The sequence below is a fragment of the Nyctereutes procyonoides genome, unplaced genomic scaffold, assembly GCF_905146905.1.
Source record: "Nyctereutes procyonoides isolate TBG_1078 unplaced genomic scaffold, NYPRO_anot_genome, whole genome shotgun sequence".
NCBI classification, from domain to species: domain Eukaryota; kingdom Metazoa; phylum Chordata; class Mammalia; order Carnivora; family Canidae; genus Nyctereutes; species Nyctereutes procyonoides.
This window is the reverse complement of record NW_026575140.1, coordinates 40,989,416-41,010,608: the sequence shown is the minus strand read 5'-3', so window position 1 is coordinate 41,010,608 and position 21,193 is coordinate 40,989,416. Positions and strand designations below refer to the sequence as shown.

Genomic DNA, 21,193 nt, shown 5'->3' with positions numbered 1-21,193 from the left:
ATTTACCTGTATAATTTTTTTTTTTACAAATTAAATCTCTTTCTCTCCCTCTCTTAGAACAATGTCTGGCCCATAGTAGGTGCTCAATAAACATTAATTGTTACTTACAAACTCTTAAAATTTCATCAGCATTCCAATGATAGAACATAGGTCAATTTATCTTTCATTGTTAATTAAATTGTGGTATTATCTGTGTCTATGAAACACCTACATTGTGTTTCATAGAACAAAGGAAGCAAGAACACTAAAGAATTTTTTTTTTTATATTAGAGGTTAAAAAACTACCTTCTGTTTGAGTTCTACAAATATTTAATAATGCTAGATATAATAACATTTATGAGATGCAGGAAAACCAGTATAGCAAACTCTTAGGTAAGTCTGATCTGCCTGCCTATCTACCTATCCCTTTCGTTTCTTCTCTTCCAACTATACTTTCTGGTTATTTTTCCCTTCAGTGAATTTAGTGTCAATTCAGAATAACTGTGTTTCCTCTAAGTAAGCATTTGCTTAGATTCTACCCAATTTCATTACTCAAAAATCAGAAAACTCTGTGTCAGGAAGGCAGATTTGAATCCATGGATACAGAAATCTTTTGCTGGAGTCAGATGGCATTGCCTTGCACACTTCCTGAGAGTTTTCTAGTATACTGGTTTTTCACATGCTTTTTAGAGATAAAAGAAAGGCAGGTATTACAAAGGGAAGGAAATAGGGACTAGTCTTTTTTTTTTTTTTAAGATTTTGTTTATTTATTCATGAGAGACACAGAGAGAGACAGAGACCCAGGCAGAGAGAGAAGCAGGCTCCATGCAGGGAGCCCGATGTGGGACTCGATCCCGGGACTCCAGGATCACGCCCTGGGCTGAAGGCAGGCGCTAAACTGCTGAGCCACCCCGGCGTCCTGGGACTAGTATTTATTGATACTCCTTTAATAATGGAATGGTTGAAGCACTAGCGTTTTCAAGCAGTTACAGTGGAGGACTGTGGTCCAAGCCAATGAAGCAACTCCTAACCTGCATGAATCTTAGCGTACTCAGACCTGTATTGCAGCCACTGGGTACTTGGTTAAGCACTTAGCCCTCCTTCTTTTGCTGGTTGTAAACACTTTGAGGGCAAGGTCCGTCTTGGTTTACTTATTCATCTTTCCCTCTATCAGCAGCACAGTGCTTGGCATACAGTAGACACAGACACGTACAATATATTTTCTATTTAATTTCATGTACAGGCATACCTCGGACATGATGCAGGTTTGGTTCCAGACCACCATGATACAGCAAATATTGCAAAAAAAGCAAGGCAAATGAATTTTTTGGCTCCCCAGTGCATATAAAAGTTATGTTTATTCTAGACTATAGTCCACTAAGAGTACTATAGTGCATTGTCTAAAAAATTATGTCTAAAAATAATGTATATGCCTTAATTTAAAAATATTACTATGCTAACCACCATCTAAGCTTCCTGCCACTTATAACCATTGATCACAGCTCACCATATCCAATCCAATAATGATGAAAAAGCTTTCAATGTTGCAAAAATTACCAAAATATGACACAGACAAGAAGTGAGCAAAGGCTGTTGGAAAAATGATGCCGAGAAACTTGCTCAATGCAGAGTTGCAACAAACCTTTGTAAAAGACAGAGTATCTAAAAAAAAATGCAATAAAGCAAAGCACAATAAAATGAGGTATGCTTGTACCTTAAACTCATAGCACTTCAGCGTTTTCAAAGTATTCACTAAAACAAAAAGATAAATAGTATTCATATAAAGCTGTATGGTTTATGAAGTATACTTTACATATGCTAAAAGTACTCTATGTCTGGTGCCATTCACAGTACCTTGCACACAGCTGGTGCTTAATAAATGGTAGCTCCTACTTTTATTAACTTCTATTTGATCATTTCAAAGCTATAAATCATACAGGGTGGGCTGCTTTATTGTCCCCAGTGTTCACATATAAGGAAATGAAAAATCAGAGAAGTAGTTTGCTGGAACCCCCAGGCAGGTTGGGTTCATGGCAAAATGCAAGAATCGTAGAGTTTTGATTCTTAATTTGCACTTTTTTCTCTTCAGAAATATGTTCTATTTCATTCTTATTTCCTCCCTCCTCAGTGAGCCTGTGAAGATTGCTGTGGCTGGAATGAAATGTGCCTTGCAGTTCCTCCTTCCAACATGCTAAATAGGGCCACAGGATGAGCCAGCACTTTGCTAACCGAGGCCACCAGGGTTGTGGGGAAAATGGAGATGGGAATGAGGCAGGGCAGAAGACTGCACATCCAGATCCAAGGTAGATGCTACATCTCTTCCTTCCTTCTTTCTGGAATATTTACACAGCCTCAGTTTCAAACATGAAATTAAAAATTTGGAGATTTGGATAATTCATTTACTCAGAAGAGCCCAGCTGAGATGCAGCATCTGTTTTCCTGGGAGCTTCTGTATTCACGAGACTGTGCATCTGGGTTCTGATGCAAGAGGAGCCGCACTCATTCACACAACAAATGTATGCAGCGCTCAGCTTCCTGAGCGCTTTGCCCTACTCGCAGGGTGAGATCAGACATGTGTGGTCTCCATCTTATTATTCATTTATTTATTCAACATATATTGATCGAATGGATACCCTGTGCCGGGTACTATATAGGCTTCAAGAACAGAACAGTATATTTTTTTGCCCATGTTTTCTCTTATATGGTATAGTTATGTGAGAAGAGTTATTTTTCTTTTTATAGGTAACCTTTTGGACTCCAATTACAATAGGTTATTTCAGGCCTTAATTTGGCCTTAAAAAAAACAACAACCCAGCTTTGATAAATAAAGTAAGGACATTTGTGGGAAAGATGGTTAGAGTGCTCATTGTGGAATATAGCTTTCCTGTCATAAAACCTTGTTTGGATGAAATTTCTCTGATAGAGGAGGGTCACTAAAGAACAGCCCCCTTGCTATCATACCCATGCTCCCTGGTGTACCAGTCTCTAATGAGCAGGTGCCAATATTAAAGGGATAATGGAAGAGAACGTTGCCACAGAATGATGCTTTCCCACTGCTCCATAAATGCAGAAGAAAAGCCAAGACATTGATCCTATGGCAGTGTTCTGTAACAGTGACTATTCCTATTAAAACGGGAGACGGTGGGAGATTTAATCATTGTCCTTAATATATGCTATTGCAGCAGTGTCTGTGATCAATGTACTTTTGTTACCAGTCTGCTGCCTTTTTATTGGCATCGATAATGGGCCTCCTCCTATGTGTCTCAGCTACATGTTTAAGTTGGTAAACTTGGCCCATTCTTACAATTGATGAATGGCGGCTGGCAGTCAAATTAGGACCAGCAGAGTTGGGAACCCAAGTGAACCTAACATGCAGTATTTAACATGACAGTGAATGAACAGAAGCCTGCAAAATCCAACCATGCTCCCAGTCACTATGACACTGAACTCTGGGTCTAACAGGTCCCAGGTTAGTGGCTGACCAGATGTTTACAAAGATATTCTTCTACAAATGCCATTAAAAAATGTATTTCTTTACCTAACGATCATGAAGAACAGACAGCATGTTACTGCATTCTGACCTTCAAAAATGAAGACTACTTAGCCTTTGGGAAGAAGTTTATCTCCAGAAGAACTTTATTGCTGAAAGTTTTTAAAAGGATAGCTAGAACTAAACTTACTATTTATCAAGTTTGACTTTAAAAACTTTTCACTGAACTGTTTAGAACTTCTGATGTCTTGGCAAACGTAATGGTGTCTGTTAGTAAGGTTTGACAATCATGGTATAATTGAAAGTATGCTATTTCTGACCATTTTTCTACAGGAGAGAAATTCAGGAGTCTCTTACTCCTGTTTTCAAGCACAGTACTAAACTTCACTCAAAAGTCCTACAATTTCATGCTTTTTCACAATAAAAAATGATCTTCACCTCTTCTGGAACTTCACGAAAACGTACGTGCTTGAGGCAGCTGTGGTCTCAAATGCAGTAAGTGGTGCTACTCGGTAATCTATGAAGTGCACTGGACCCTTAAATGAGTCACTTTTGGGGACACAGAACCTGAGAAGGCTCACAGGACAACCACAAAGCTGCCTTTCAACTCAGGAAGAAAGATACAGGAAGAACACTTAAATTTATATATACTAATGATTAAAAGGCTGAGGAATATCAAGTCTCACTTTCAAGTTGGTGACTGTTTCTCATCTGGGTTCCAGCTGAAACCTAGTTCCATGGCTGCCTTTTGGGGGAAGTGTCCTCTATTCTCCAGCCAAACTGAACAACTCTTCTTTTCCTTCTAAGGCATTTAAACCTGCCTGCTTTCAACTACCATTTGCTGAATATAATCCTAATGATACTTCACATGATTAGAGAACATTAACTTTAAAAAGGGATTCTGGCACTTGGAAGGGAAGTTCAAGTTCATTACCTCATTTGATTGTGGCAACCCTGTGACAGAGATGGGCCAGAAACAACAGTTCTCATCATACGGATAGTGACTGACAACTGAAGAAATCTGATTTGTCCTCGAAGACAGGGACTTGATGGGGTCATCTCTGTACGTACTCCATACTGCACTCAGTCAGCGCTTAATAAAGATTCCATGACTTGGTTTGACTTGAATTATACTGATTGGCCATTCTTCATGCACTTAAAGTAGAGAAAGATGAGAGAGAGAGACAGAGACAGAGAGAAAGATATGGAGAATGTTCTTTCATGCAGTGAGGTATCTAAACACTGCATGAGTCACTGCATGAGTGTACTACCCTCTCTGATGTTTTAAAATAAGTTAGGTTTTTACCTATCCAGAAAAAAATGTTAAAGGCATTCTTATTTAAAGTAGGGAGGTAGGTTGGAGAGTATCCCATGATACTTACTTTGCCTCCAGACAAAGATTGAGTGGTGAGAGCCAAGGGAAGGGCTAGATCAGTGCTTTTTAATCCCTAACATGTATAAATATCACCCAGATAAACATCACTAACTGTTAATATTCAGTTGGTCTGGGTGGGACCTGAAATTCTGATTTTATTTTATTTTATTTATTTGAGAGAGAGACAGACAGAGACAGCAGCAGAGGGAGAGGGATAAGCAGACTCTGTACTGAGTGAGGAGCCTGATGCAGGGCTCCATCTCATGATCCCAAGATCATGACCTGAGCAGAAATCAAGTGTTAAAGCTCAACTGACTGAGCCACCCAGGTGCCTCCTGAAATCCTGCATTTTTAATAAGTTCTGAGGCGATGCCATATTGCCAGTCCTCCAACCACACTTCAAGTAGCAAGGTTATAACTCCTATGATAGAGAGCTGATAGTGTCTCATATGGATGTTCCTTGCACTTGTAGAAGAGAAAATCTGATAGGGAAATCTGAAACACTTTAGACATAAATCAGGGTGGTTATATTAAATATTCTACAAAAACTCAAAATTGTGGTTCTTGATATAGAGCTTGTAATATTGAATTATCTTAAAGAGAAAATAATTCTCTTTAAAAAAGGTTTGATTCACTCAAAGGAATACCCTTTAAGGCAAGGGATACTTGAAATAAAGGTTGGCACACCATTACTTGTCAATGGGACCCATGGTTGAGGCTGAGCGATTATTTTGATTACTATTTGTTAATAATTGGATTTGGCTAAATAACAGTTGACGGATTGAGAATATAGCAAACATCAATTCTAGGAGGATTATTGGTGGCAAATTCTGTTTTTAGATTTATTGAAAACACACCAAATTCCCTGCTTTGTTAGGCTCCACTCATTCAATCAATCAATATTTACTGAGCACCTATTAAGTGCCAGATGCTGTTATGGACGCTGGTGATACAGCAGTGAAAAGAAAGACTAAGTCCCACTGCTCATGGAATGTCCGTCCACTCTCCAGAGACAACACAGACAACAGCAGTAGATAGTGGTATAAAGAAAGGAAAGCAGGGTTATGAATTATAGAATGATGCAAGAAAAAGAGCAACTATTTAGATTATCGGGAACGTCTCTGATGAGATATTATTTAAACAAAGACCTGAATGCTGAAGAGGATTTGATTTTATGGGAAAAAATGATATTTTACTTTGTTAACAGTTAATACTATTTGCTCATATATTGTGTCCTATGTACATTAAATAGCCCACACTCTTTCTCTGGCTTCGGTTAAATGACAAAGGTTTGGCATAAGGAAAGTGGGGGATTTTTCCAGTTCCTTCTGTTGAGTTACTTTTTTGTTTTTTATTATTATACTTTTATAGCATAAGTGTTCTTGTAAAAGAGGTTACTGAGCACGGAAGATAAAACTTAGCTTCTGAACTCAGATTTAGGTTAAAGTTTGGATCCTGGATTCAGAGGTTTACTATCTGTGTGGCCGGAGACAAGTCACTTAACCTTTTATAATTCTGTTTTCATTTCTACAGAGCCAAGGTCATTCTGTCTTGCATAATTTAGGGTAATTAAAAAAACTGGTATACAGAAGGTAATCAAACAATCGTAACTATAATTTTCACCATGTATATGAAAGCACCGTGCAGCACAGTGTCTGATCCAATGTAGGCGCCTCTTGGGTTCCTTCCTATTTATTTGCATTATCAGTTTCTCTGTAATTTTTCATTTGTACAGATAAATAAGAGTCGATGGTATGTGAGTTTTTGCTTGATAGAATTTCATAGGACTCATTTCATCAGTGCATGATTAGCTTCAAAGCTTCGAATCTAACCCACTTTTTAGATAACTGGGAAATGAAACTAAGTGGAGGGAACAAATGCAGCATTGTAAGAGAAGCAAAAGTCAGCTTGAGGTTGTCTGATGTTCTTAAACTAACATCATCTTTCATCTCCTATGCCCTTCTTCCCAGATAATAAGAGCTGTGCACTAAAAGTGCTGAGATAAACTAATGGGGAACAGGATACTACAAAAGACATTTGAAAGAGCCCATGTAATTTACTGCATGTCTGGTTTGTTTTACTTTCCAAAGCCTTCCTGTTGCTCAAGGAAATTTGTCTCTTCTGGCAACCTTCGGCCCTCTTTTGGCTGGGAGTCCTGAAAAAGCATTTGAGGGCAGGTAAACAGATGCAAAGCTCTCTGAGTGAGGAGTAAGTACAGGCCTTGCTTCCTGTGTCACATCTGAGGCATAAACAAAGTATCTTTTAGTATTTGTTTGAGAGAATTATCCCCAATGTAGGCAACCAAGAGGCTGCTGGTGCATTCAGATATATATAACTCCCAACATGTTCTGAAGGTAATTTACATGAGTGAACCACTAAAAGCCTCCTACTCAATGAACTGTACCCCTGGGGAAAAGCTATGCAGGCCCCGATCAGTGAGGCAACAACATAAGGGTGTTCTCTGTGCCAAAAAGGGGATTGGGCTAGATGGAAAATCCCCAAAAAGGACCATCTGGCAGCATAAATTATCCATTTAAAATGGCTGGTGTGAGTTAATGACACCAAAGTCACCACGAACATGTACAACATCCTTTGGTTGAGTTTTAATGTCCCCTCAGGCCCTGTTTCAATGATGACTTTCTGTGCTGAATATGGCCAAATGTAAATTTACCCACTGTCCTCACCCATTCCCCAACACATATACCATGAAGCTGCATTTTTCTGTAATGAAATAGGGATAGACGATGGAGAATGAATCCAAGAATACAGTAGAATTGTGGGGAAATTTCTCTTTTATGCTAGATATATAATATCATTACCCAAAAAGAATTCGGCTATTAAACTTTCATTATTTAATGACTGCAAAGGATCTAGGCATTCAGATGCTAAAATTTATGATTGTTTGAATCATAAGGGGCAAACATGAATAGAATTACTTTGAAAAAAAGTCACGAGGTCAAAGTATCCTGTGCATTGGACCTGCCCCTCTCTGCCCCCAATATGCCCTCCCCCCCCCCTCCAAATCTACTTAAGGACCCAGAGAAGAGTCTTGGGTGGGGGGGTCGTGTACATCAATGCAGTAAAGCAGTTTCAATGTGTATAAAACCGCATTAGTACAACATTCAAGCACCATGTACGAAACCTATATATATATATTTAAAGATTTTATTTATTTATTCATGAGAGACACAGGCAGAGGGAGAAGCAGGCTCCATGCAGGGAGCCCGATGTGGGACTTGATCCCAGGTCTCAGGATCAGGCCCTGGGCTGAAGGCGGCGCTAAGCCGCTGAGCCACCCAGGCTGCCTGAATCCTATATATTTTGATCCTGATTTTCACTGAAGCAGGGCTAGAACTGGCTAGAACTCTAATTAGCCTTTTGAAAAGGTTTCAAAGAAGTTGTCCATCTTTTAATTTTTTAATAGCACATAAACTTTTCATTGGCACTATCCTGAGGTCTTGCTGATGATGATGCCGTTAGCAGCAATGGGTAGTCAGCATTTTCATTTGCATTTAGGACTGGCTTTCTTAGCCACTTTCCGTAAACTGGCACCAGCTAAGTGTGGTGTGAAGCAGATGTGTATGACCTTTATAGAAGATTCCCCACACCCTGAATGCTGTGTTGGTAATAATTAGAAATAATGAGAAGATGGAGGCTAATCTCCCCATCCCTGCACTTCCCCTATCACCATGTAATGATCTCCTTATGCATCTGTGTCCTACCCCCAACTGTGAATTCTTTGAAAGCAAAAGCCAGAGCCTTCCCATTCACCCTTCAGTTTCCAGAACCAGGCAGAAAGTTCCCGATGAAGATAGATGAATGGGTGAGTGAGAGGATTAAGTAGAAGTAAGTAGAAGTGAAACTTCTGCATTTCAGTAAAGGGAGCAAGATAAAGGACTCAGCCAGTTTGCCTGAGGTTTTGTTCTGTCTTGTTTTGTTTTTAATTATCATACAATAAAACTGCTGGGGGAAGGAAGTATACATTTCTATGAATGTTAACACATGTACAGATTCCTATTCCCACCACCACAGTCAGGATACCCCACAGTTCCATGACCCCCCAATCTCTCTCATGCCATTCCCTCTGGGGATTGTTTTTTGCTATGTCAGGGAGGAGAGAAAGGAGTTAAGATCTGAAGACAAAAGGGATAGTTCAGAAATCTCCTTGGTGCTTGTCTGTTCTTGCAAGGAATCACTCTGAGGCCTAGGTGGGGGAGAATAATCAGAAAACATTTTGTTTCAAATTTACTCTGTGCTAGGTAGGTGTAATTCTTAGAGGGGTTATGTATGTTACCTTATTTAACTCTCAAGAGCATTGAAACAGCTATTAGTATTGACAGATTATAACATGCTCAGAGAGGTTGGGTCACTTGCCCATAATCCCATAGCCAGCAGCAGCAAAGAGCCAGGATTATACTCTGCCTTTCTAGTCCAATGCCCACACTCTACCCTCTCTTTCCATCTGATTTTGCAGATTGAGGAAGATAAGGGAGATTTTCCCTTGCCCACGTGGAGGTTGGACACTGAGAAAGGTTCCAAAAAGCTCCTGCTAGCCAAATTTCTCACATTCCTCTCAAGACTCCAGAGCCAAGACTAGACTATCCTGGAAGGTCACAATCATCATTACCTTAGTTCACTAGAGATGGATAGCTGTTCCATTCATTCATTCAAAGATTTTATTTATTTATTCATGAGAGACACACAGAGAGCAGCAGAGAACAGGCAGAGGGAGAAGGAAGCTCCCTGTAGGGAGCTCAATGCGGGACTCCCATCCCAGGACCCCGGGATCACTCCCTGAGCCAAAGGCAGACACTCAACCACTGAGCCACCCAGGTGTCCCAGCCGTTCCATTGAAATAGAAAAACCATCATGATGATAAGTAACAGCAAAAAAAATAAAAAATAAAAATTTGACACCTCCTCATTTTATAAAAATCCAAGCATAAGCTGTGGCCCAGGGACCCTCGTCTCCTTCCTAGCATTATCCATCCAGTTGAAAATGCTGACAGATTTTTATTTAAGATTGCTAAAAGATCATTCAAAAAGCCAATCCCCAAAGGCACTCAGGATTAAAAACAAAAGCAGGGGCAAATGAACATGGGACTGTAGGGTAGGCAAAAATATGTGAGAGCCAAAAACCAGACACCGTTCTTTCAGCCGGTCTGCACCTGGACACCAAAGCACTGGCGCTGCCCGAGTCGACTGCCTTGGGCCCGCTTCCTCTGTCTACACCTGGCCCGGCCCCCACGGGCCTCTCTGACTGCGTGCACCAGCCCCGTGCCCAGCGCCCGCCCCGCTTACCTGGCTCCACTTCATGCCATCCGCTAGACTGGCTGCCGCTTCCTGGGGAGCGCCCTTGGCCCGTGTAAAATGGCTCTTCACCAGGACTGTCCATTTCATCCTCCACAGACTTGAGGCGCTTTGTGGAGCTGAAATAACACAACGGGTACACGCTTAAAGGCCATCCAAACCACCTCTCTTGGAGATTGCACCTCTGGCTGAAAGCAAGCCAAAGGAGGAAGCAACTGGGCAACTCGGTGGAGTTCTAGGACTCTGTTTTAGGCTCTGGTTCAGTTGAGTGAGTCACTGGATGTGGAACAAAGTCTTGGGTCTGTGTTGTTCCAAGTGTCTGGGTTTGATTTTTATCATCCCTGAAGTGGCTGCTGCCGCCACATCCTGTTCCCTTCTCCTTTGAGGAACTGGTGGCAGGCTCCTACTTCTGCCTCCACCTGCAGCAAGCGTCTGTAGGAAGACTGCGTTTCGTGTCTCCTCAGGCGGCGCCTAGGGCCTAGACTTCAGTGATGTCCCTAGACATCAGTCTATCCCTCTGGCACCCCAGGAAGGATAAAAATCAGGGGTTCATAGCTCAGATTGCTATGAACTTGGATAGCTTTTCAAGAAGAGCTTGGATGCTTCCCCCCCACACCCACTGTTTTCTTATCTTCCACTTGGATCTGTTCATTTTAAAAATATTTGCTGCACAGCTACATAATCCAGTTTCTGAGGCAGATGCTAGAGAAAATACAATGGCCCAGAGAGATAAAAAAATAGGGGGAAGGAGTACATTTCCCTCTGAGAAGAAAGGACATAGAGAAAAGCATGACCTGATCTTTTTTGTGCCCTTTCTCTTTTTTTTTTTTAAGATTTTATTTATTTATTCATGAGAGATGCAGAGAGAAGCAGAGACATAGGCAGAGGGAGAAGGATGCTCCCTGTGGGGAGCCTGATGTGGGACTCCCATTCTAGGACCTGGGGATCATGACCTGAGCCCAAGGCAGATGCTCAACCAACTGAGCCATCCAGGTGCCCTGCCTCTCCTCTTTCTATGCCTACACAGAGGCTATCAAAATGAAGTTCTGGATTTTTTATTTTTGGAGAGGTATGGTTGAGAAATTTCTAGCCTGTATCCTGTTTCCTCCAGTTGAAGAACTGAATTTTTCTCCCAAGTTGAGGCTTCAGAAATGAGAAGGCAGCAAAATGCCATGTTGCTAATATGTCCTAATTGTCTTAATTGATTATGTCACTAATACACTACCAGAATGAATAGATTTCATACCTAGTGGGAGTGCCCACTGGGAAATCTCTTCCTCCCATGTCAGGGTACAGAATTTTTAATATGTTTTCATTTATCAAACATGTGCTGTGTCCCTCCTACATGCTGGGTGCCATGCTAAATGCTGGGATATCAAGATGCATCAGGCATGGCCCCTTGTCTCCGTGGAGTTCATGGTCTAGTGGACACAGATGCAGAGGCAAATATAATTGTGCAAAAGAGAAATATAAGTATTATGATGAAAGCACATATAGGACACAGATTTCCTGATGAAATAAGAAAACAATGATATGCTGGGAGGTTGGGTAAAGCTTCCTGAAGGAGGTAGTTCCTGAGCTGTATGAGTGAGCGTTGAGGGGACAGTATAAGAAAGGAAAGGGCACGCACAGGCCGGTATTCAGCTGATGCACCACTCAGGCAGCAATTATTATTTCAAAATATTGAAATACTTCTTTCTCAGTTCATGAAGTATCATGATATCAAGCCCTGAAAGTTTCACTAGCTTTGTCCCAGGACACCCTCATCATCCAAAAACTAAAGGGTTAACATCCGGTGTATCTGGGGCATTCCAGGACTTTGCCTGAGCACTGTGGCAGAGCAGCATCCACACAGGTCATCAGATATTCCCAACATCACTCCCAGGAGGAAGGTGCCTATCTGGCAGAAGCAACATCATACAGAGGAAGGTGTGACACGTGCAGAGAATTGCCCGGTGTCTGGCGTGGCTGAAGTCGAAGTGAAAGAAGGGGGTGGAGTTTACAGAAAATGTTACATATCCAGATTTCATCCTATAAGCAAAGAAGACTCCTGAAAAAGACTAAGCAGGGAGTGACATCAGAGTCGACTTTGGAAAGGCCACTCTGGTAATTGTGCAGATGATGGTTTTGGAAAAGCAAAGGAGAAAGAAGGAGATGGAACCAAGAGGCAGCAAGACAGTTAAGAGGCAATGGCTGCAAACCGAGTAAGAAAATGTTGAGGACCCTATTTAAGGCAAGAAATTCTAATTAATAAAGTTGGTATCTCCCTCCATATTCTTTGCCTTTAAATTCTGTCCTCGTTAAAGACAGACCACAGGAAAGCAACATATCTGCAGCATGCTAGCTTGGTCCCCAAAAGAAAACCTTTAATAGCTTATTTTATGTTCTTTGCTTGGCTTTCCTTGAAGTTCAATGAAAAATAGCCACTTGAAGAACTCTTCTGTAATTTATGTGAAACTATATTGAACAGAAATTTTTTTATGGAAAGATGTACACAAAAAATTCCTTCTATACATAAAACCAGAAAAAATATGGTCTCTCTGCATGAATTTCTCTTCTTTCCTTTTATCAGAAAATGCAGATTCTATAGCCTACTGCTTCCCTTTCTTGCCTTGGCAACCAGGAGCCTCAGGATTAAACATTAGGTGCAACTCTTGGTTTCAGGCTCCTGATACAACACACTCTCCTATTCTTCTTTATGGTTTCTGCCCTCTGTTTCTATATTTAATAGTTCTTGCTGTATCTAAAACCTGAAAGCCACCTGAAATCATTTTGGAAGTTGGTAAGGCACATGTTAAAAACAAAACAAATATTTCTCTATGTTTCCTGGCAAATAAAAAGGCAAGACCTATATGTTCTGATGGGACTGTAAGATCTGTCTGTAGGGAAAGGCCCGTTTCTTTTCTTTTTTTCTTTTCTTTTCTTTTTTTTTTTTTTTTTTTGGCTAACAGCAGATGCTCAAAAACTGTTGAATTGGGCTATTGACTTAGAAACAGCCATTTGAGTACTTACAACAGGCATTTGCCCAAGTGTCATGATTCATTGAGATCAAACGCAAAAGGCCAACTCCACTGATCATTGTTCTTTCATTAATATTTTTCTGAGTTTTTATTTTTTTTTTTAAATTTTCTTGGTGTCCTTTACTAAAATGCAAATACCCCATATAGTTGCTAATCCTAAAAGTGAAAATCTATAGTTTTTCAAACCTTAGTTTGAAAGCAAAGACTTTCCTGAGGTTGATACAGGAAAAATGTCTGGAGGGTAGAGAGGAGAAAAAGATCCAGGAGTGAAGAAAGTTAGAAGTGCCAGGATGGACACATGGAAGGCTTCCAAGACAAAGTTTACTGACCTCACAAACTTGACAGTTGGTTTTTCTTGATGAAGTTCTTTGGGACAGAAAAGTATTTCTTATCCCAATTTTTACACAACCCCTTCTGTGATTTTTGGAGATGTTTACCACAAAGGGGTACAGAACTAAAGTTAATGCCTATCAATCTCCTTTATCTTTTTTTGTTTTTTTAACTTAGAAATGAATCAGTCATTGATTTTGGTTCTTGCCCTTGACTTTCTAAGATATTTATTCAGTTCCACCAGAAACACTGGAGGAAAAAAGGAAAGTACCAGTAAGATCTCTACCTAAGAGAGAAGATAAAATCCTTTTGAGGAGTGATGCACTATCTCTTCCTGCGTGTGTAATTTGTTGTGTTCCTAGCAGTTCTACCTGAAATTAAGGTCAAACTATTACCTTCATTCTGAATATTTAATTCTCACTCTATGCAAAGCATACAAGCCTTACCTTGTACCCACAAATCTGTAAAATGACTTCTTCCTGAGCGGTCAGAGTACTCTGACTGAAAATTTTCCATTTATTTGTCAGTCTCTACCAATAGACCGTATAGCTCCTATTACTTGACTTATATACACAGTGCCTTGGATGATATCCTTGTTAAGAAATGTTTGTCACCAAATTGGAGGAGTTACACACACTGTTGTCTACGTCTACATCTATGTCTACGGGGTCTACGTCTACAGGACTTACAGCCCAGATGGGGAGGCAGGATCTGTACAGATCTCAAAGATGGTAACAGTAATTCAAGGTAGCAAGCACTAAGTATCCAGGAAAAATAAGGATACTAGATATTCTTTTTGGGGGGGCTTCATGTTCTATTGTTCCTTACTGAAAGAGTAAGCCCCGTTCCTAAGAGAACGTGAAAATATCATGTTTTTGAAGTTCCAGCACACCTGAATTTGAATGTACGTTCTACCATTTACTACATCTGTGACCTTGAGCAAGTTACTTAACTTCTCTGGGCTCTGGGTTGATCTGCTGTTAAATGGCAACACTATCTATATTGTAAAAGTACTGTGAATATTAAATCATATCAGGTATGTAAAGCATCTAATACAGTGTCTGCTACAGAGCAGGTGACCGATTAATATTGGCACAGCATGAGCAAATATTGATTGGTTGATGAACTTTTCTATATGTAAATCTGGGGTATTCTTCTGGGCATATTTTCTAACCTGTACACAGATAATTCTGCTGAGTCTATATATTTAGAGAATAATTTTAAAAAAATCATCCTAGGAGAGCCTAATGAGAGTAAAACAAACATATTACCAAGTTATTAACTACTGCTGCTGTTTATAATTAGCTCCTTATCAGGGTTGGTTATTTGCAGAATATGAAAATGACAGTAGCCTTTGAAATGGCATTAAAAACCAGGTTTCCAATCAGAGAATCACAAGAAAAGGCAACAAAACAGCTGGAGAAGTCAAAAGGACAGGGGTCTGGGGGGAGGTGAGGAGGATGAGGAGCACCGTTTGGGATGTCCATGGTACATGCACAGCACACATATGAAAAACAAACATCCCATCAACTTGTAAATTAATCACTACCCACAAGTATTTGCAAAGCTTTTTCGTGTTGACAGAGTGCAGTCACACACAATGTCCCCCCATGAGCAAACATTCAAAATCCTCAAAATGTATGAACACCTGAATGTGTTCACAATCTCATTCTTTCATTATAAATGTACTTTGGATTTTAGAAATTTTTTTTTTCCCGAGGATCTGATACTACAATAAACTAAAGGGAATACTTAAACAACATGAAAGATGAGGGAGGATGTGGCTGGTGGTCATATTTAGGGAATGACTGGTTCTTTAACTGTCTTCAAGGTATTAGTAATGACTAAGCTGATTCTTTTTCTTTTTAGAGTAATGCTGGTTAAAATATATAAAGTCAAGGTAAGAAAGAGTCTCTATCAAGGGAAAATTTCTATAATTTGGCCATTGTTTTAAATCATAAAATTCCAGTGCTTGCTTTAAAGACTATACCTTTGTGAAACGTTTTTCTGCAAAGTACACAAACATTAAAGATCGTTCTGCACCATTCTTTTCTTTGTTGTCACAGTCCAGTGCTAAAGCCAATTTGTAAAAGAATACTGTGGGTTTAATGCCTAATCCCTTTCCTTCTGGTACCGGTTATCTAGAGACAACAGGATCTTGCAAAATGCTTCATTTTGATTTGGGCTTTGTGACCTCAAGGGGATCAAGAACCCTGGAATTGTTATCTGGTTGTGCTCTTCCAGCTTTACTTTTTTAAAGGTCTCCTGGTACAACGGAGTTTATGAGCCAGCCCCGCCCTGTCACAGGACTGCATTCACTTTTGTAACTTCACACCTAGATATCAAATGGGTTTCATGTCGCAGGGCAACTCCAGTAGCCTGGAGTTTTAGATCCTGTGGGGGAAAAGCACTGGGACTGAGCTGTAATGTCTGCTGCAGGCACTGGGACTAGAACTGGTATCGCCAGTGTCAACGTTTTGCCAAACAAGCCAAAACACACGCCCTTTTCCTTAGTCAAGTGCTGTCCTTAATCTCCTGAGAACATGCTGTGTTTATCATTCATCCTTTCTCTATGCTTTACTCATGTCTTCACCCCACCCAGACACCATTCCTTTTTCTTCCAATCTTGCTCACTCTAAACCAACATTTACAGTTGAACTCAAGTCAATCTTTTCGGATAAATCTTTAACTATTTTTAGCCTGTGCCATACAATTTAGCTCACTGTTTTTCACTGACACACTTATATATTTATTTCTGTAGCATGTACATTTTGCTTTCTCTTTCCAATAAGACTGAAAATCTGTTGGGGCTGAACATACTTCCCTAGTATCTTCCACCAGCAAACACACATTGCAAGGGCCTCTAGGCTCAGAGTCAAAATCAAGGTGTGGAACTGTGGAGAACCACCCATCAAATTACCTGGTAGAGGATGTGCTGGGTAAAGACCTCCTCATTGCTCCCGGACTCATGCTGTAGTATGAAGAACTTTCCAAATCTGAGAGAGAAAAATTTGGGCCAGTTCCTGCAGCTATTGGTGCTAGAAAAAAAAATAGTTATGTTCTGTGAATAAAAGATCAATGAAGAGTACATATCAGTGTTGCATGTAACACATTCTATTTCTGCATTTATACAGTAAGCTTATCTGAAATAATCGGTAATGAACTCTGACCTCCAAAGAATGTTGACCACAAAAACTGTCTACACCAGAAAAGACTTAGTTTTATAATGTACTTTTTGTCCTTTCTCTTCTTGTAATGGCAAACTGTCACCACGGTTGCAACATTCCTGGGTGCTTTTAACAAAAATACCTCCACATTCTGCTCTGAAGCTTTTCTTGAATGACCAACCAGAACATTTTCTAGGGCCTTCCTAGCTTTGTCTGGTCCTGCTAGCTCTCATTCATCGGTATTTTGGAATTAATTCTGAACTGCAAATTCATCTTTCCAGGCTCCCCATTCCTAATTTCTGGTGACAAGAAATGTGCCATTTCTCCTTACTCTGAACTGGCTCAGCATCTACATATATACCTTCACTTTATTTGTCTCACCTTCTATTTTGAGGCAGGGTCCTCAAACCAGGGTTCCTGAACTGTGTGTTCTTCTAAATAAAGTTTTACTGGAACATGGCCACACCCACTTATTTACATATTGTCTCTGCTTCCACACTGTGATGACAGAGACTAGCAACCACACAGACACCGTATGGCTCATAAAAGAGAATAAAAACTTACATAGAATTTTCTGATATCTGACTTAAGAGATTGTTAAAGATAATTTTGAATGCGTGATTTTTGGAGCTGACTATGGAGTGAGATGTGATTCCCTGTATGTTTTAAAGCCTGTTGCCTCCAGATACCTCATTTATGGTAGTAGCTTCATAGATATTTTTGAATGAACAAATAACATCAATTTTATGAAATGACTGCGTAAAGTTAGTGGTGCAACTGTATTAGTGGAAATAACCTCTTCTTTTGAAAGATTATGCAAAAGCAGGAGCAACAGATTCATAAATTACTGTATTTAAGGAGCTGGTTTCAGGAAGTAAGCCCATGTAAGTGGATATATAAATAGACACTAATATCCATAAGAAGAAAGGATAATTGGGAATATCATGAACCAGGGACTTTTCATTCTTTCAACAAATGATCACTGCTTAGAACTGTGCTTAGATGGAAGACATGTTTGCTACCCTGGGACAGCTCTAGAGGGAAAGTTGGCAGGTTATTTTCAATACAGTGTATTAAGTCCTTAATTCCTAAATTGATATGGCCACATAGAAGTGGGTATCTAACTCAGCTGGGGAATGAGAGGTTCCGGGAGTAAAAAGGACCTCAGAAAACATGATGTCTGGGAAAATGTTAAAAGGACAAGTAGGAATTGCCCAACTGAGAGGGATGATGGCATGCTTGGTAGGGGGGACAGAATTTACAGAGGTGAGAGAATATAAAACGAATACTGGATTTTTGACAACTCTGTGTGATGAAGTATATATAGTACATGGGGAAATCAGAGGAGGGTTAAGGTCAGGTTACAAAAGGTCTTTAGGAACATGAATTTCTTTAAGGAACGTGACTTTGAGTCCAGAAAATTCCCAAGTTTGTAAGCTATTAAAGAGCTTATCACTCTGTACTCATTGGGGGCCATTGGGGTTATACTGCCAGCATCTACTATAATCCCTGACACCAAGAGGCAGTCAGTAAGCATTGGTCAAATGGGATTGATTGCTAGTCAAAGGAGAACCAGCAAAGCATAAGAATGTGTCACCAAACTTGCCTTTATAACCTAGAAACATCATCCTGTCATGAAGGTAGGCATGGGGGACAGAGGGTCGCAGTTGAAGAATATCATTAGTAAAACCACAGAGGCCAGTGAAGACATTTAGAAAAAAGTAAGGTGGGGATGGGTCTAAACTCAAGGGATGAAGACAAGGAGCCTCATGTAAGTGATTTAGGAGATAGAATCAGGAAAATGTGCTGACTTGTTGAGTGCAGTGATAATGGAAAAGGAAGAGTATGGGATGATTTCCAGGATTATTGCTTGGGAAACTGGGTAAATTGTGGTACCATAATAAAAATCTGGAATCAAGGAAAGGTACGAAGGGATAGAGTAATATCTAAGGATAAAACTTAGTTGTTTGATCACTAGCAATGGCTAAACCTTAATCGTAACTGTCATTATATAAAAACGGTCACTGCTGAGAAGTGGAAAGCTCTGAAATTCACATATACTTTCTGAAATTCAAACCAATCTTTTAATGACAGGCGTAATAGAGGAAGGGCCTTTGGTTCAAAAACAAATGATGGAGCTTGACGATACATATAAGTAGAGTTCCAATGAATGACTTTGTAGTCATTCCCTAATTTGCTTTTTATACTAAATTTATTTGCATAGTTTCCCCTTTATTTCATATTATTTTATGGATTAAACAGGCTAGGGGGGTAGGGAGGATGTTATTTCAATACATCACCCCTCATCCCCTCTCAGCAGCCTAACATATAACAGGTACGTATTAATGTTTGTGCCTTCATGTAGCTTAAAGATTCACACCTCCCGTTAAGCAAAGAAGAGGGATGAAGCTAATCGGTGTCAAGGCTCTGTATTTAGATTCTCTTTCTAAGTTTTGAGATGGGGTTCAGGCCTCAGCCCAGTAGCTGAGCACCGGCAAAAACACACGAGCCTCAGAGCTCCCACATCATTACTCAGAAGGAAAGGTAAAGCCAGGTGTGAGTGAATGGCCTAGCGGACTGAAAGAAGTTGGAGGCCCTCTGCCCAGCTGCGCTTATGCGTTACATTCTATTTACCATGTTGGACCATGGAAAAATGTCTTCTGCCTTGATTATCTTATTAAAATGTCAAAGAAGCCAGAATAGGTGAAGAAAGGAAAATACAGGGTAAATATAGTGTGCACACCTCTGAGAGAGAGAGATTAAAAAAATAAACAACCCACAGAAATGTTCCTTCACTTGCCCATATATTTACTTCCTGTGAAGCACTCAGCACGGTGTGTTTGTAATCTAGCAAACGCTTATCAGCTGGACTGGCAGTGTTGTGATATTTTCTCAAAGTGCCTATTGGAGTTACAGTGCCTAACTTCAGGTCTTGACAAACTGCTTCTGTGTATCCTCAATTTTATAACATCATTAAATTTCTGAAATGAGAACAGGTTTCACAACCTGGGTTAAACAATCCTAATAAAGCCCTGATGCAAACTCCACATTCTTTGAAAAAGTCTTGTAAGGAAACATCCCCCAGTACTGTGTGTCTTTATGCATCATCTGAAGGTCAGTCAATGGGAATGGAATCTGATTCAGTGATAATATGACAGTTAAAGAGAAAGCCTCCTGCCTTTGGGGAGGGGGTCACTGACAAGGGTCCCTGCGATGAGTTGGGTACTCTTGGTGCCTCTATCTGGAGAACAGGAAGAGGCTTAGAGAGGTATCTAAGGAAGGTGGGCTATCTAAGGAAGCAGGCTCTCCTGAATACCTATGGAGCTTTTTATTTTTTTATACCTAACTTCATCCTCAAAACCACCTCTTTAGGAAAGTACCTCTTTGTGATGAGAAAAACTAAGAAGCCCCAAAATGAGGTTAACTGGCTTGCTGTGGACCACAGAAAGGCACAAAAGAGGGAGGGCCAGGATTAAAATTCAAAGGTGTCTCACCTCCAAACTTGTTGCTTTTCTGATCACAGTATCTTGTCTTTCATATCCAGTATTTGCCTTAAATGTCAGATGATAAAAAGGTACACAGCATCTCTGTCTCACAAAGTTTACTAGAGTAGATAATACTTGAATATCTAATTCAATGCTGAATGTGTTAAGTCTCACGAGAGAAATACAAAGGCTGTGTTAGGAAAATTCAAAGGAACGAGAAATCATATTGGCTTGTGGGATCAGACAAATGTTTGATTCCAGGAAGAGCTGGGCACTTAAGCTAAGGTTTGAAGGATGGTAGGATTTAAAGAGGCAGCAACCAAGAAGGTTTCTAGGCATATGACAATATGTGCATTAGTTTAGAGGCAGGAAGTATAGTTAGTGACCTGTGGAATCCATGACGGTTTCTGAGTAGGGAAGTGATCATTGTTGAATCTGAGAAACATTACTGTGACAACAGCATACAGAATGCACCAAAGGGGTTAAGGTGGGGAAATCAGTTGGTAGGTTGATGCATGGTCCTGGCAAGGGACCATGGGGTCCCTTCCCCGAGGGAAGGGACGCCTAAGCCATGCTGTCAGGAAATAAAACAGAATTTTCACCATTGGGTATCCGTCATCTTGGTAAACAGATACAAAAAGATCTGTGTCCAGTGGTGCACAATGAGAGGACATATACAAGCAAATGGGTCATACTATTCCACAGATATAAAATATTGATAAGATGTAAATAACACACTGTGCTTCTTAGCTAATAATGGTAATAAGTCCTTTTTGCAAATTTAGGAACCCAAAGTTGTCAAGGGTTAAATGACTTGAACAAGGTCTGCCCAGGATGTCATGCTGGGCTTCTAAAGCCAAAGACTAACAGCTTACTGATGTGTTACAGAGATTATGTAGCCACTGCCAATCAAAGGCAGGGATGTTAAGGAAATATTGGACCAACCACAGCACTTCCTGTCTGTTCCATATATTGTGAAACCTGATTTTGTTCCCCTTGTACTTGACCCTAGGCTCTATCATTCTTAAATTATCTCCT

At 40.2% G+C, this 21,193-nt stretch overlaps 1 protein-coding gene across 8 annotated transcripts in view; it reads right to left on the bottom strand.

Moving 5' to 3' along the window:
- NFIA (nuclear factor I A) overlaps positions 1-21,193 on the bottom strand; it is a 368,402-nt gene that overhangs the window by 93,351 nt on the left and 253,858 nt on the right. For all 8 annotated transcript variants that reach the window (XM_055305118.1, XM_055305120.1, XM_055305119.1 and 5 more), the window contains 2 exons: positions 16,424-16,541; positions 10,145-10,272 (listed from right to left, as the gene is read on the bottom strand). In XM_055305118.1, coding sequence (XP_055161093.1) covers positions 10,145-10,272; positions 16,424-16,541 — 246 coding nt within the window. The remainder of the gene's footprint in view (positions 1-10,144; positions 10,273-16,423; positions 16,542-21,193) is intronic.